This window comes from Arvicanthis niloticus, chromosome 2, assembly GCF_011762505.2.
Source record: "Arvicanthis niloticus isolate mArvNil1 chromosome 2, mArvNil1.pat.X, whole genome shotgun sequence".
Taxonomy (NCBI): domain Eukaryota; kingdom Metazoa; phylum Chordata; class Mammalia; order Rodentia; family Muridae; genus Arvicanthis; species Arvicanthis niloticus.
Window position 1 is genome coordinate 112,240,242 of NC_047659.1, and position 18,056 is coordinate 112,258,297.

Sequence of the window (18,056 nt, forward strand, 5' to 3'; positions counted from 1 at the left end):
GAAATATATCTGATACATATACCCTCATCTTGGTCAAGTGTATTTGCTGAGTCATAAACCTTGCAAATACATAGGAAGCTCTACATTGTAGGTGAGGACCTATGCCATGAATTAGTAAGACAAAGGCCCTCTGCCATGAACTCATGAGACAAAGATGAGTGGCTCCTGGTTCTTTCTAAGATGTGTATTTATAATATCATGAAGACTAGGTCAAGTGGTAAATTCCAGAACAGGTTAGTTATTGCCGTGTGTGCTTTTGGCTATGGATCAAATGGGATTTACTGATAAATTATTAATAGAGTAAGTCGCTTTAAACATGAGAAATTAGTTACAGAAGAGTAGATGCACGCTTCAGGAAGTTCACCAAAAAGACCTACTAGGCTAAGACACACAGACATTCATTTAAAGGAAATAATTAGGAATTAAGTCTCCTTGACAGGTTACACATCTCTGAAAATGAACATTGTTATTTTTTTTTTGTGCTTCGCTGAGTTTCTCCTGGTGATATAATGCTCACTGAACTGACACAAAGACTGTATCAATTGGAGTTTAACCAGAGAAGCACAATTCTGTGAGTTGTATAGGAAGTAAAGATTTTTCTTTTATAAACTAATAACATCATATCCAATGCTGGCAGAGTGGGAAGTGTGTGTTCAGAGGGGGGTGTGTTCTGGTCAGAAGAGAGGTCCTAACTGAGGCTTCTGTTAGTAGGGTATGTGGTCCAGAAATGTTTTATGGTAAAAGCTGAATACAAAATGGGAGAGAATCAAGACAGCCTGGAAGCCATGATGAAAACTGAGAGTGACATGTGTACTGCCTTATTGCTCTGATCCCCCAAATGCAACATCCCACAAAATAATTCAGGATGCATCTGTGTGAAGCTCAAGACTCACAGAACTCATAGGAGAGACCAGCAGAAGCTGTGGAAGCCCCCAGTTGCTGCCTTACCAAACAATCCTCAAGAACACAGCACAGCCTTCGTGGAGCTCTAGACACACCTTCGTGGTGAGAGCTCTGGTTGTACTTCTGTTTACAAATCCCAAGGAACTGTCACCATGGCAGCCCCAACCAAGAACCATTCACGAAAGAGTAGGTCTGTCTGGATTTTCTGAATTCACACAGTACAAAACAGCTATGAATTAGACACAGGACATGGCATCCTTCGGCCCTTTCATGATACAGGTGGAAAACTATACAGGTCCATCCACTATCCCATATCTAGGAGCAGGCCTGGAAACTCAATGGTATGGTAGGCGTTTCCCTCAAAGTAATATCAAAGAGAAAAAATCAGGACTTGAAGTTAAGACCACTGAGGTTTTATCATTCATTAATTTTCTGACACTATGAAAAGGCCAAAAGAGTTCAATATCTGAATTCTTGTTTCATAGATAGGGAGTGGTGTGCAGGCTATGCCCTGCAAACTGAAAGCAATTCACTTAATAGCAGATGAATGAATGAGTGGTCTCTCAAGAGCCATCGTTTTATGAAATTATCCAGTGGCTTTAAGAAAAGAAAGTGATGCCATGCTGGGTTGTTTAATCCAATTAATCCAGGATTAGACTGGACTATGCAAGGCTTCCCTCCTTTGTATGAGCCAGATTTCCAGTCTCTCAGCCATGGAGCAGTTAAACTTCCTGTGTCCTTCTTCTCCCCCTCTCCACAGATGTAAAGTACCAAAGAGCTGTAAATGCAAGACTCAAAAAAGCGGTGCCAGAAGAAGCTGGGAAGATGTCAAGTCTGTAGTTACATATTTCTGTGTCTTTGCTTGTGAATTTGCAATGAGTGTCTAGCAGGAGTGGTTCTTCTCTGCTCCATGTGTATCAGCTGGCTCAAATGCCTGCAGCTGAAATCGTGGAAAGGCCACCTCTTCCCAGCTGGAGCCGTGGCCAGAATAGCTACATGTGGGTTCTCCACATGCTCTCACTGCTTCTATAAGACATGAAGGTGGTATATGAGAAGTGTTCTCCCAAGAGTACTAGACAGAATCGGAATGGCTTCCTCTAACTCAACAAAAACCACTTAACATCAATTCTTTATTGCTACAGACCTCCCAGACATAAGAGATGCGAGTTTAGACCCCACTCCTCAGTGAGAAGAATTCCATCATCTCCATCATCTCACTCTATAAAGAGAACCATAAAATGAAGAATTATCAATAGTGGAATGACTTTTAAAACAGAGTTTATCAATTCAGTGGGCTCTTATCCAATAGCACCCCAGAGAATATGTATGTGCACAAGGGTATACAAATATGTAATCAGTATCTAGTGAATGAAAGTAATGCTTAGATTCAGTTGGCTACCAAGCTGTTTCCAGTGTTAGGCCTATGAGTAAGGACAGTTAGCTAGAGCACTCAATTACTTTAAATTAAAGTGCTTCATCTTCAACATCCATTTGTTTTCTGGGGGAAAATTAACTGGGCTGGTAAATTTTGGACCATTCCCATGGTCATCAAGCCTAATCTGCTAGAAATAGATTATGATCCCTTGCAATATTTGGAGAGTCTGAATATGGACTGAATGACATCGAAGTTAATAGTAGAAAATAGCTTTGCTACTAAAAGAGGCCCCAGCATGGGAAAACGCACACTCGCTCACACTCACTCACATGTTTGCACACACACATAAGGAACATGAAAGATAAAATCACCACCCGATTTGCTGTTCTTAAGTATAGAGAAATGTGACAAGACACATGATTGCTTGACTCAATCACATTAGGTTTTCTGTAAATCAAAATTCCTAGGTTTTAAGCTCTCATCACAACTGGGTGATTTAGAAGAAATATGACATGTGAATTATAAAGGAAAAACCATCAACACTCAGAGACACACAAGAGTAACTATGGGTTCGGGAAACTCTAAGTGGTCTGACATAACTAGAAAACTGAGTCTGACTAAGGGAACACAGTAGAATCATACCAACTTCAGGGTCTCTAATTATGAAGTGTTTCAAACATAAGAAAAATAGAGAAAATTATTTGTCTACATACTTACCCCCACAGTTAACAGCTCCCAGCTATGTGTCATATTGTCTCAAATCTCATTACTTTCTAATAAATAAATTATTATTAGTGATCCAAATCTCATCCCTTTGCAGAAATGACTGCCATGTTAAAACCATGTGTGCTATTTCTCTGTTTCCATATGTTAGTACAGATGAAAAAGAAACAAGGCAGTGGCAGTGGAAGTATTCTGAACAGCAGTACTTCACAGGTTGGGTAGACCACCTGCACTGCTGGCCACCATTCAGATAGCATGAGCAGGTTTTTATAGGGTGGTGGACTTGGATGCAAGGCAAAAAGAGGTTTAACCCATAGTAGAGCAGGGACCTTACTGAATCATCCCATGGAGGAATCCAAAGTTAGGTGGTAGCTTCTGGTTGGTTGAGTTCAGGGATTGTTTTCTTTTTCTTTTTTCTTTTCTTTTCTTTTCTTTTCTTTTCTTTTCTTTTCTTTCTTTTCCTTTCCTTTTCTTTTCTTTTCTTTTCTTTTCTTTTTCTACTCATCTCTGCATTGCTTATAAAGGAACCCAAAGCTTAACCAGACGTCCTTGCAACTGATTATTTGAATGGTACTCATGGACGGGTCCCTACAGCATTGTATCTTTATGTTTTTAAAATGATGTAGAGATGGTTTTATAGAGTCTGCCCTTCAGCAACACATTTCTGTCATTCAACATTATGGTTTTTGGCTTCAACCACTGGATATAAATGTGTCATAAGGAGTGTGGGCATGCAAAGACTTACCTCTCTCCTTTTCAACTAAAATTATAGTTCACCTGGAAAAATGATTCGACATGGAATCTATATTTTTTGTGTATACAGGCAGTACTAATGATACAGAGATAGGGCCAGACATCTGACTCAAGTGTGAAAACAGGAAAAAAAGAAATCTACTCATTTGAACCCCATCTTTCTATTTTTCTGGTCAGAGGCTGAGCTTGTTTGTTTTGTAATAGAGTTCCTGAGGCAACTGGAGGGTAGATTGTTCCTTAAGGGATGGAATTTCAGTGACAGGCCAGTGACAGCAGTTGAGCCTTGATAAGGTAGAGACTTAGGACTAGATTAGGAAGACAAGGGTCTGAACTCTTGTATCTCACATCATTTCACAATGCCAGTTGACCCAGCTGCCAATTCTCTCACACTAGAGCGTCTCAGCTACTGGAAGCGGTCATAGTGAGTGGCAGGATCTGCCTTCCACAGTGGGGAAAAAGAGAAGTGTTAGGTGGCTAACATCTATTTGGGTTCTTTCTTGTCCCACTTCATGCTCACCCCATCTCTCTCCGAATCCCCCAAGAGATGCTTTGATGTTTTATTCAACTGTCACTTGTACCTTGATAGAGTGGTATTAAACTTTATTTCTCATTGTTAAAGAAAGGTAATAAAGGGGTATTTATTTATGTTCCAAACACAAAATGGAGTTTCTGAGTTAGTATGAGATGTAGGTGAGCTACTGTATATAGTTCATTTCTCCTCTCTCTTTGACACATTTTGCTTGCCTATTTCAAAGAAACCTATATGTGCTAATGCTCTCTCAAAACAGGAAGAAGGGAGACTGGACATACATTTTACTTCTGTGGTGACACCCAACAATACCTACCAAATTAAGTGTTCATTGACCTTCTGTTACTGCCAACTAACATTTTATTTCTGCTGGTTTGGGGTTGGGGTTTTTTGTTTTTGTTTTTTGTTTTTTTTGTATGTTAGGCTAAAAGCAAGTGACTTTGTGTAAATTAAACTCATTGACACATTTTAGGCCACATTAGAAGATTACAGGTTTGATGACTGTATTTGTCTAACAAGATAAGGATAAAGTGTTCTTTGTTTACTGGCATACTTTATTGTCACTTGTCTGTCTGCATCTCTTCTGGCTGTTTTAGAGAACATAAAGTCTAGGTATCCTGTCAGAACCTCAGCATTATTTACAGCTTGCTGCAACATGGCTTGCTGTCATTTATTATGTCCTATTTATGTAGCATCTTTCCACTGAAGCACATATTGGCTTCAATATAAACAGAGCATGCACAGTCAGATGCACACTCACACATAACTCACACACAAGTGAACACACACACCAGTGAATATCACCTGATCCTGTGATACAGTTAAGACTTCGTCACCAAAAATCTGCACAAAGCTTTCACACTTGTCTTTATGTGTTTTAAAACTCTGCTTTGAGTAAGCATTTGCCATATTTTCTTCCACTTCAAGTATTTATTGTTTGCCTCTAGGTGGATCGAATCATCTTCTGTGTCTTCCTAGAAGTTGATTTCAAAATCTACAAAAAGAAAATGAGCGAGTTTTTCCCCGTTGGTGAGTAAATCCATTTGTTCCCTTTGAGATCAAGGAATAGGAGTGGGACCTCCTTTCCCTGGTGCTCCATGGCCATTCTCAGAAGTATTCTGTGATTCCCATGTTTGCGGTCAGCCTACAAACATGTGTCATAGTTTCCAAGAACTGCAAAAAGTGATAAGGATTCCAAGCCCTTACTGCCCCCACCCCATGAGGTCATTGTGTTGTCTGAGGTAAGTCAACACATCTTTTTGGGACTCTTGTTTCTCCCACCAACTGAGAATTGAACCAAATGGTTTCTAGAGGGCACTCCTCTCATCCCAAATTGCTTACTCTATCTAATCCTCCCTACACCTGTAAGACTTCCAGGCTGCAGGCATACAGCAATTAACTTTTTGTTGTTATTGTTACTGAAAATTGTAGGAAACCCATTTCTATTTGTAGTCAGAATCCAGACCTTCCTGTATTTCATCCTCACTCTACCCAATTTTCTCTCCTTGAACTGCTGCGGTTGCATGATCCTTTCTAGGGCAGTCTGGGGACGGCTGTCATTCACCTCCCTTCACACTTGTCTTTACAATGCTGGAGAGGCCTGGGGCTTGCTAAAGAATCTTGAGTAATGGATTTAGGACTGAATGTGCCATTAGATGGTAATTTGAATATTTTTTCCCATCCCCTCTCTTAGAGCCTGTTAGGCTGTGGGCTTGTTTAATGCCTTGTTACTTTTATGGTCATGGTGCCCGGAGTGCTTTACTTAGCCATGGTAAGAATTGCTTGTAGGAAATTACAAGCTTCTGTGGACAGAGTTAGTGGCTGAGTTTTGGATAGCTTGCTCTTTTCTTTTCTTTTCTTTTCTTTTCCTTTCTTTTCTTTCCTTTTCACTTTTGGTTTCCATCTCCATTTGAGGAGGTTTTTCTGGCAATGAGCAGTATCCTATGGTGGGTGAGAAGGAGAGAATAAGGGTATTGGTACACATTCCTCTAAAGCAAGAAAGAGCATGCCCAGGAAGACTTGGTTAGCTGGAGCAGGCAGTGGTTCAAAATAAAAACAAAGACAGTGTCACTTCTCTGTGGATGCTCTAGATAGACCAAGTTCTTCAGTCCTTACCCTAATATTACAATTGACAGGTCTGATAAAAAAAAAAAAGGATTTCCTTTACTAAAACATGATTCAAATTCCTTGGACTCCCCTCTGATAGAGGCTTCTTGTGGCTCTAATCTCCCTCTCCCTTTCTCCTCCTTTCTCTCTCTTTTTATACATTTGTGTCTTTTAGTATCTCAATACTTTATAGCATAAAGCACTAATTGCTATTTAATAAGCAGTTGCCAAGATGAGATCAGTTTAATAAATGCTTCTCACCGTATCCTGGGAACTTCTTTCTGTTTCAATCTTCTCTTTCTGTGTGTTCTGATTTTCGTTAGAACCTGAGTGAGCTCAGTGGCCCTTGTATTTCTGACTATTCTTTACAAGAATTGTTCATTACGAAAAATTATAACTTTTATGGTCTGTGTAATGTAAATGTTCTCATGCCTGGTGAGTATCAGCTTATGACGTCACTTTAGACTCTTCAAGATGTTTAGAAATAATGATATCATAGTCACTTCAGTGTCCTATCAGTCTGAAGATATTTACAAAAGTACAGGGCACAGATATCTCACTGCAAATTTTAAAAAGTGAGACAGACTTAGGGCTCTAAAGTTTATTAACAATTGTGCAAATAAATTCTCATTTAAAACATTGCTGCTGTATATGAAACCAAAATCTCATCTCAGGATTTCCACAAGTAAAATAATAATAAAATCATTGTCAGTTTCACATTAGTATTTCAAAGCACACTATGTTCATGAAATTATTTCCTCTGCATGATGTCTTAGGGTTTTGCCACTGTGAATAGACACCGTGACTGAGGCAAGTCTTATAAAGGACAACATTTAATTGGAACTGGCTTACTCGTTCAGAGGTTCAGTCCATTATCATCAAGGCGGGAACATGGCAGCATCCCAGCATGCAGGCAGGCATGGTGTAGGAGAAGCTGAGAGTTCTACATCTTCATCTGAAAGCTGCCAGAAGACCAGCTTCCAGGCAGCTAGGACAAGGGTCTTAAAGCCCATGCCCACAATGACACACCTACTGTAACAAGGCCAAACTTCCCAATAGTGCCACTCCCTGGGCCAAGCATATACAAACCATCACACATGATTATAATAGTAAGTACACTTCAAACTCATTGTCAAAATCTCCAATAATCTCAGCATTTTTATGCAATGTTGCAGCATCAGACACTTATAAATTATAAATTTAAAATGTGAAATAAAGACAATGACTAATGGAATATATGACTGCTGATATAAATGATATATATTATCTGTCATTAATTTGAATTTATGTTTCAATCATAACCATATCATCTTTGATTTGAATATGATTTGTCCTAGCTTGCCATATATATTTCCCAGACTATCTCTAACTAGAGTTTTTACCTTTCCCAACACGAAGATAATAATAGTTCAGAAAAGTCACATTCATATGAAAACAAACTACTTTGCTTTAATTTGCTTTTGCTTTAATTTGATCTCAAGATTAGATAGTCTACAAACAAAAATCTGAGACAAAAAGCAGAAGAAACCAATGCAAGTTAAAGTCAGAAGCAGCACACTGAACAAACAAAACTGTGTTCATAGACTCTGTTCTTACTAGACACTTAGGACCAAAATCCTACTGTCAATTTTCCTGCATTCCAATTAAATGAGAAAACAGAAATTGGCAAAGAAAAATGAATTTGTTCATAATTTGGCCAAGATGGCCTGGGGTGGGAGCAAACAGGTACAACTTCCTTCTCTTTGTGCCTGGGGCCATTTTCCACTTTATAGAAAGCCCTGAGCCAGAGTCTAGAACCGTATCAGGTTAATTGTGAAGCAGGCTATTCTGTCTTATACTGGACCTAGACACCAGGTTGCGTTTGTTCTCTCTGTTCTATACTAAGAAAAATGGGGTCTTAATGATTCCCTACTTTTGTAAGAAAATAAATCAAAACAACAAAACAAGGATTTGGGGGTGGGATATAAGAGCCCCACATGTTCTAGGTCTGGCGGAGTTCTTTATCCCTTTGTCCATTAATTGAATCTACAATGGGCACCCTTTGTACCTTTTCTTTGGAAGTAAACTTTGAATTCCAACCCCTGTATATCTGCCAAGCATATTCACTTTAAAAGTAAGTAAATAAATAAACAAACAATAAAATAAATAAATGTGGCAGTCTGATAGCCAATGGGAAAAGATACAAGTGTCTCTTCTTAGACCAACAGTTCTCAATCTATGGGTCATGACCCATTTGGGGGATCAATCTACTCTCACAGTGGTTGCCTATAATATATCTGTATATCAGTTCTTTACATTGTGATTTGCAACAGTAGCAAAATTACAAAGCAACAAAGAAATAATTTTATGGTTGGAGGTCAGCACACCATGGGGGAATTGTTAAAGGGTCACACCATCAAGAAGGATGAGAAGCACTGACATAAACTATCTTCTCCCCAGCCAGGGCTTCAGCATAGGATCAAAGTTAAGATATTCACTGATTGAATAATGTAGGGAATCTGTTTTCAACAGATACCATTCCTTTTCATAGTCTAATCAGTTAATTCTCATGATAAAATTCTCAAAACATAGCTACCATATTAATTCTGTATTGTGATTTTTATTGCAGTGGTTTCATTTAAGGTATTCTTGAGGTTTATCTGTCTTAAATTATGTATTTATTTGTTCTCTATGTGTAAGTGCACACACATGCGCATTCGTGCTTCCAAGCAGGGATTAAACTCAGCTCATCAGATTTGACTGTAATCACCTTTACCCATCTCACCTTCTCAGTTCGTCAGCACTGAGCCAAGATAACCTCTGTGGATATGGTAAAGCATAGCAGGGAATGAAATCAAAATATAAGAAACAATAGGTATATGCTGTGCTCAGGTACAGAAGGGTTGTGGATCTATATAGAGAAAGATGCTAGGACAGCAGGAATCTCACGGAGCAGATGGGTGGTATCTTAGAGTTATTTTTGTTGTAATGAAACACTATGACCAACAGTAACTTGGGGAGGAAGGGGCTTACTTAACTTACATATCCCAAATCATTCTTCTTTGAGGGAAGTCAAAGCAGAAACTCAAACTGACAGGAACCTGATGGTACAAGCTGATGCAGAGCCCGTGAGAGCAGGTCACTGCTTTCTCACTTGCTCATCGTGGCTTGCTCAGCTTGTTTTCTTATAGAACCCAGGACTATCAGCCAAGGGGTGCTCACATCCCCAGTGGTCTGTGCCCTCCCACAGTGATCACTGATTAAGAAAATACCACACAGGCTTTGCCTTCAGCCTGTTCTTCCAGAGACATTTTCTCAATTAAGGTCCCCTCTTCTCTGGTGACCATGGGGTGGAAGAGGTAGAGAGGGAAGTAGGACTAGGTCTTTCTTGGGATCCCTTGGGCTTTCTCAAGGGGTTGGTGGATTTGCTCTTTTGAGTGAACATTCATAAAAGGGAAAATTATTTATAAGACTTTCTTGTGGGCCATTGAGTTTGACCTGGACCAGCAGCTGTGGTGTCTGTTTGGTTTGTGGTCAGTAGGATAAGCAACAATGAAATAAATAGCAAACACCCACATTGGGGTATGGGTTTTAAATAAGCCAAAGGTTATGGCACACAAAAGTATTTCAGACAGCTCATGGCAGGCCTGCAAATGGATAGAAAGTAGGTTTCTATATTTTATAACCTGACACTCTACTTTTTAGTTCTAGAAAATGAGCCATACTTGAATAAACTGTGGCATGCAGCTCGAAGGCAGCAATATATTTCAAGCTGAGACCAGCATCTGTCATTGCCCAAGTGGTAATAGGCAAGTCCTCTCCACAGCATAGTCAGAGAAGTCTTTGGTCTCTTGACAGGATGTGTTCAGAACACTAAGGAAGCCCCATCCTTAAATGGGCTTGTTGCCCGTTGCTTTTGAAAGCTACCATGCTACTCTTCCAAGATCTATAAATGCACTCATGGAAACGTTCCTAATTAGTCAAGCTGGTATTTCATCGGTGATCTCAAAGTTTATCTGTCTCTAGATCATCTGGTAAACCTGGCAGGTGAGAAGCAATGGGGAAATGAAAGCTCTCACAGGCTGACAAAGGAGAAGATACATCATCTGCAGAAATGAGGTATCATAGAGTGAATGGTTTGACCAGCAGGGTGTGTTTATCATATTGCTGGAGTCTGGAAGTTGAAGATCAAGATGTAAGCAGGGGTGGCATGTTCTGAGGCCTTCTGGGCATGTTCATGGTCATATACCCCGGTCTTCATATGGCCTTCTCTCCAAATGGCTTGTGATCTGTCTTTCTCCTTGCATAAGGAAACTGGTCACAGGAAAAAAAAAAAAAAAAAAAAAAATACCCCACTATAATGACATCACTTTACATAATTGTACTTTTAAAGCTCTATATTCAAAAATAAACTGAATTTACCAGTACCTCATTCAAAGGCACAGGGTATGAAGAGTTTAATCAAATGTTAGAGGGGACATAACTGAGCCCATGACTGTGTCTATCAGAAAAATGTAAGAAAATTGCAAAGAAGAGAACCCAGCAAAGATTTCCATAACAATTTGAGTTCTTGCTGGGAGGTGAATCACAGTTGACTTTTTCCTTCCAGAGGTATTATTTGGAAGCAGAATATGGCAGCTTTATGGAATTATCATACACTTCAGTTGCAAATAATTTATAGTTCCAGTGCACTGTTACATGGCCTAAAGCAAATAATCTTTCTGTGACTCAGCTCAGAATCTCTTTGTTCTTTATATGAAAGGTTCATATTTTAAAATGTGTACAATTTATCGTGTATACTTTCCATTAACTCTAAAAGGAAAGAAGAGAGTTTCTGGTGGAGAAATGGAAGTCAAATTTTGTCAAGTGTAAGTCTTACTAAAGAAGTTAAGGTTGCTAATTTTTCTCATATAACAATACATAATTGAAATTTTTATAATGTTGTCAATGAGTCCTGATGTTCAGAGCTTGAGACCCACCCCAGATACCCTAAGTTAGGAAAGGTCTACATTCATTCATTAATGGCAGTGATTTCCAGCCATGGATGATTTTGTCCTGCAGGGGCATCTTGAGATATTTTTGTCTTTCGTAAATGTGAGAGAAGAAAGACTACTATTGGCTGGTGGGCCAAGCATACAGATAATCCTAAACTTACAGTGTGCAGGGTAGCTCCCTGGAACAGGGTACAGAGTCTAGATGTGCAAAGGCGTAACAGCTCTGCCTGCTGTAACTGCCCCTCTTCTCCGTCAAGATGCTGAGTATCTTTACCTTTGCATGGGTTTTATTTCAGAGTGTTCTACTTGCTGATGCCTTTCTCAGACTCCTTTGTCTAGATAATATCAATTCTTTACATTTGCTGTGATATACACACATAGTGCTCAAGTTTGAAGATGCAAGGGTGGTAAGAACACTTGGAACATGGTGGTAGGAGGGCATCAAGTATGATAGCTGTGTGTTCATGGTAGTCAGAAATGGAAGGAAAACTGTCTATGACTACAGGGTTTATTGGAGCAAAGTTCATAAAGGGTGTGAACTGGAGCAGAGAAGAAAAGTCTAGTGTTTTGTAAGCAACAGAGAGGGCAAGTAGCCTGGGGATTAGAAAAAAGGTAAATCCAAGCAGGAAGATTGTTTCCAGTTTGTGGATCTCTGAAAGCCATGTGTTTCAGAATGTTTGATCATACTGTAAACCCTGAGATTTACTGAAAAATACTCTTTCTAGTTGTGGTTTAACCCTTTAATATCTCTGACTGGAATACAGACACACCCGTAATACACACCTTTAATCTCAAACAATAAAGGTAAAGTTATTTTGTAGAAGGAATCACCCATGTTTGAAAATGATGTCTAATTGAGTAGCAGACAAAGTGATGAATCAGAGAAAAAGATTTGACAGAATAAGATATGCCCAACTTTCAGAAGAAGAGAGAGAAAAGGAAAGCTACTTGTGGCATGGGGAGAGGAAGAAGGCAGTTTTACTGGATAGTTATAGAGGGGAAGGTTGAAAAGGGAGAACAAGTTAGACATGGTGAAGAAAGAATAAACTACAGAATGTTAAGGAGCCAGAATAGAACATACTGACAGAGTTAGTTTGAGGCCAAGCAGAGCAATTCAGGAGAGGCTGAGAGAGAAGCCACATTGCATCAGTCAGCTTGGAGAGGAGTTTGAGCCAAAACGGCTGAGTTGATCCAGCCAGTTAGAGTTCATAAAGAGTTGTAAAGGGTGAGTTTATTTGGCAGCAAGTCTCAGAGGAGGAATTCAGTCTAAATGTAGATAAGATTGTAGAGTCTAGAAGCTTCCAGTTCTAGGCCCAGGTTAACAGACAGAAGCCGTAAGCCTCAGAGACAACAATTATTACAGAAAATAAAAGTTACTTTTACAAGTGTGTGCACAATCTTCTCAAAATTAGCAGTTAGGACTAGACATCTAGTTAAGAAGAGACATAATAGATTTATGAAGATAGTTCCCATCTACCTTTGTTCAACAATTTGACTTTATGCAGGTAAAAAAAAAAAGTCATGTACTTAATAGAACCTTTACGTCAAATTTTTAATTCTGATCCTGTCCTCTTCTTATGCTGAGCAATGGCAGGAAGCGTCAATACCTAATCAGCTCTGCCACGCTGAGGGGACGTTACGGGTGTTCCAGAGGGAACTATGTGGCCAAGCTAGGATGTCTAGTAGGTTATGTTTGTTAAATTCATTTTGACTAGAAATTCTTCCAATTTATACTGAGGTTATCAGAGTGTAACCCATCCTACATAGAGAAACACCTACATACAACGAGAATTAAGCTTCAAGTGAGAATACAACCCTATAATCCCAGGATGCAGGACAATGAGGCAGGAGTATCACAAGACTGCAGCAAGCCTGGATCACATAAGACCCACTCTTAAACAAACAAAGAACAAAAGGTTTAGTTTTGCCCGTGACTTGAAAACTGGCCTTCTGACATCACCCCAATGTCACAGATACAGCACCTGTCTTCATAGCGATGGCAGCCGACAGAAGCTGTAAAACCACAGGATAGGAGCCAAAGTCACTCACCTCAAGCCTTCTTACTGAACAATGCCTCTTCCCATAGCAATCCTGGAGTTACTTTTCTGTCTGCAAATTAATGTATCTTTTTGCGATAGTAAGTTACAGTTTCAGGCTAAGTGGGGTCCCTCCAGTTACCCTGGGTCTTCACCTGTCCTCTTTCCTTCTGATCAGTTTTCCAAGAACAACAGTGAAACCCATCTGCCTTGAGCCAATAAGGCTTCTTTCTCTTGCCTTGCCAGTCTAACGTTTGGAAAACAGAGACTTGAAAGCAGCATTGGTGTCAGGGTGGCAAGTTTCAGAGAAACATAATCAAGGTCTAGTGACCATTTTCAGGGAGCCAAGCATCTGTGGCATATGGGAAAATGTTGTTGGGCTTGTCACCAACAACAAGAAATAGCTGGTACAATCTCAGATCTGTGGCCTTGGGGCATGTGTCATAACTTTCTGGCTTTCAGATTTGCCAAATGCAAGCACGAATAATACCAAGGCCAATACAAGGAAAGCACTGTAAACAGTTACTTGGACAGGTGTCTAGACTGAGGGTCACATACTTTAAAATATATACATTTATATATTTGTTTGCATCTTGATAAAAATGTAAAATACATAGTTTAACTTTTGTGATCATTGTTGTAAGAAAGTACACCTTCTTTGCACAAAAATCATACATATTTCTATTTAAAATGCACACAAGCAATAAGAAAATACACACTCATTCCTAACCTATAACACAGAGATCAATCATATGTTGTTATATATCCTCCTGGTCTTTAGAAATAAAAAAATGTATACAACCAGAATTCTGATGTATCCCCTTCTTCCTGTCACTCAACACAATGAGCATTTTCTCTTGTCAACATATATTCTTCCATTATTTTATTTAAATAAGGCCAACGTTTACTCAAAGCCTTGTCCTGAACTTAGAACTATTTTTGTGAACCATTTTGTTTTTGCAACTTAAGGGAATCATCTTTATTGGTAAATATTCACACTCTCTTATTTTCAATACTTTTTAAAAGTGTGAGCACGCACACACACATAAATGCATGTGAGTGTGTATACATGCACATACTATGGAAAATGCTTGAAGGTCAGAGGATAGCTTTGTGGAGTTAGCTCTCTCCTCCTATCTTCATATAGGTTGCAGAGACCAAACCCAGGCTGCGTGATAAGTACCTTTACCTAATGAGCCATTTTGTGCTTTCAAAATGTATTCAAAACCAAGGCACTTTTGCTGGGACTTCTCAAATTGCTCGCTGTATTTGCAGCCCTGCCGATAAGTGCCATGCATTACACAACTTCAGGGATTTCCATTTCTACAAACAAAACCATAAACAGCCATGCCTACTGTTACATAACCTACTTTACATTCCCATGGGTAGCCAACAAGAACTCTTTCCTCCTGCTCTTCTCAATGAAGCATAAACTTGTGTTTTGATGTTATCATTTTTCAATATAAAATAAGGTAATTAGTAGGAAACTACATTTTATTATCCATATGGCTTATTCATTCTTTCATCTATTTATTTCCAATTTTCTTTTGTGTGTGTGTGTGTGTGCCCATGTGTGCACATGAGCACACACACACATACATGAATGTGAGTGTGTATACATGCACATACTATGGAAGATGCTTAAAAATCAGAGGATAACTTTGTGGAGTTACCTCTTTCCTCCTATCTTCATATAGGTTGCAGAGACCAAACACAGTCTGTGTGACAAGTACCTCTACCTAATGAGCCATCTACCCACGTCTAGATCTCCAATTTTCCTGTACAAAAGTACTGATTATATCCTATATTTTTTATTGGCATTAAATCTTTCACTTGTTGGTGTATAGGATGACTTTGTATATTAAGGACCTTAACTCTTTTAACTATATTCTGCAAATAGTTTGGTAGTTCAGTATTTGTCTTTGTAATATTATTTTTTAATAAAATAATGGGATAGGATTTTTTAAATACACATAAAGAATGTAGGGGGAAAGAAAGATTGAAGTGTTTTTTAAAACTACTTTTAAAAAGCTAATGGACTCATCAAACAAAACCTCAAAGATAATTGTGGGGGACTTTTAGGAGACTGGCTAAATTCTAATAGAATTGTTTTTAGTATTACTCGAGATATTCTTTCTACCAGTACCATCTGCTCCTGAATTTCCAGGTATATTAGGTAGGAAGAGAACCCCCACCTTTAAAAAAATTGTTTATATCCTAAACCCTACACCTTATATGTTGGGTTATATTGAAAACAGTAAATAAAAATTCAGTTTAATTTGCAATCAGCAGACTTAAGATAACAGTATTTCTCTGGGATTTTTAGATGGAGCCATTAGAATCAGGTCTAAGCATCTTTAAGACTGGAAAGGACAGGAGGAAAGAACCGATAGAAGATGTGCTTAGAAATGGATGTTCAGAAAGATGCAACATTGTTGAATTTGAAGATGGAGAGAGAGGGCTATGAGCTATGGCATGTAAGTGCTTCTATAGGCTACAAAACTAAGGAGATGTTCCCCCTTCCCAGTTTCCAGAAAGCAGCAAAGCCCTGCTTTACAGTTTGACTTTAGCATAATTGTATCCTTATTGAACTTTTACCCTATAAACTGTAAGGTAATAAATCTGCCTTGAAAAAGAAAAGAAGTGTCACTGTGTAGCTTTAGCTGGCAGGCGAATTCACAATGTAGACTAAGCTGGCATTAAACTTACAGCGACCTAGCTGTGTCTGCCTCTCTGGTGCTGGCATAAAAGAACAAACCACCACACCCAGCAAATCTGATTTTTCTAAGGAACTAAATTAGAAATCTGCTATAGCAGTGATAAAAGCTTATGTACCAGAACTCTTTGAGAAAGTAAATGAACCAAAGACATGATCAAACCCCCGTTTTCCGGATCCGATTTGCTTTCTCTCCCTCTCCGAATGGCACATCTAGGATATAGAAAAACTACAGTGCATGAATGTGAACATTGCTTTAATGACAATCACTTAGAAGGGTGTGGCACCACATTTGTGTACATTTCCTGTGCAGATCACATTGATGTTAGAACTCTATAAGGCATGCACCCGGTAATGTGACACAAATGAGTTCACTGCCTTCTTAGGATGGAGTACTAACTATTTCCACTTGATGGGCCTCCAAAGCTGCAAACACAGTGTGCCTTCAGTGAATATCCAGTGGAGTGTTGCTGTAACCAAGCAACCTGAATGCTGCCACAGGCACCAGGCATAGGCAGAAAGCAATCGGTCCCTTCAGGAGGGGTGAGTATGAGGGCAGTGCATGCTGATAAACACCAGAGCAGACAATGGAACATGAGCCTTGACTAAGTAGTGTGATCTTACTAGAAAGTTCTGGAAAAACGGAAACTTCTTCAATGCCAGTTGAAGCAGGGCATGGAGTGGTATGTTTAAAGAGACTGCAGTAGGGGGCTTTGGCCCTTCAACAGGGGCCTTTACTGTTTTTTATTTGAAAGCACAGAGGGAAGGTAAGGAAAGTGAATTTCTTTTGAGCAATAGAATATGAATGAGGAAATTCCAATAAAGCCTCAGAAGAAAGAATAAAACGTAATCAAGAAAGTAACTGAAAATTTCTCAACCTATGTTCTGTCACTGATATGAACAGACTTGACTCCTCTCAACCATGTGACCCTGTCCTTTGTCTTCTTCATTTGTTATTCATTTCATGGATTACAACAATCACGTGACAGTCTCAACCTTTCCTATGTAATTCTTTGGTGAGATTTTTATAATCAATTTTCTCTTCTTCCTCTTCCTCTTCTTCCTCCTCCTCCTCCTTTTTGTTTTTTCTCCTCCCTCTCCTCTTTTCCTTCTCTTTCTTCTTCCTCTTCTTCCTCATCCTCTCCCTCCTCCTGTTCTCTTTCCCCTCCTCCTTCCTCTCAGCAAATCTCCCTTTATACAGTAGCCCTGGATGAATTCACAATGTAGTCTAAGTTGTTTTTCAACTTGTAACAGTCTTCCTGCATCTGATTCTAAAGTGCCAGGATCATGGGAACATGCCAGAATAGCCAGATCTAAGACCTCTTTAATGGGATGACCATGACTACTAATACCTGGCATGTATTTGATCACGTGAATTTCCATGGTACTTAGGAGCTCTTAGGATCTTTAAGTAAGCATCATTTTTCCAGTGAATTCTCTCTCTTCTACTTTTGTGTTGCCTATGTATCTGGCACAGCTCTCTTTGCTGTAGAGACCAGTACACAGTCTGGGCTAGCTTGGTGTCTCTTAGCTGTCTTCAACTCAACACATTGAGAACAACTTTCCACTTACTCCTAATTCCTCCTCTACCCATATTCCAGACTCTATAGTCAGTACCATTGTGTGCTAATCTGGCTAAGACAGATGTAAAATGGTGAAAAGGAACTCTTTTTATTGATAAATCAAGATTGATATATTAATGACAATTGAGTGCTCATGTTGACCCACAACCATCAAAGTTAAAACAACAAAAAAACCCCCGTCTTTTTGCTTTTCTTCATCTTAAAAATTTTCAACCCTCTCAACTACTCTATACAAAGTATATTTATCCATTAGATAGATTCAGTGGTTCCTCGTATTCAATTTAATGTTAGAAGTTAAATCTCTGTAATGATGGTCCCTCATCTGTCCATGTTGGCACAGAGTTTCTGCCTATCAAGAG

At 39.1% G+C, this 18,056-nt stretch overlaps 1 protein-coding gene across 12 annotated transcripts in view; it reads left to right on the plus strand.

Moving 5' to 3' along the window:
• The window catches only part of Macrod2 (mono-ADP ribosylhydrolase 2), a 1,857,339-nt gene that overhangs the window by 1,655,255 nt on the left and 184,028 nt on the right, over positions 1–18,056 (plus strand). For all 12 annotated transcript variants that reach the window (XM_076929849.1, XM_076929852.1, XM_076929850.1 and 9 more), the window contains exon 9: positions 5,231–5,312. In XM_076929849.1, coding sequence (XP_076785964.1) covers positions 5,231–5,312 — 82 coding nt within the window. The remainder of the gene's footprint in view (positions 1–5,230; positions 5,313–18,056) is intronic.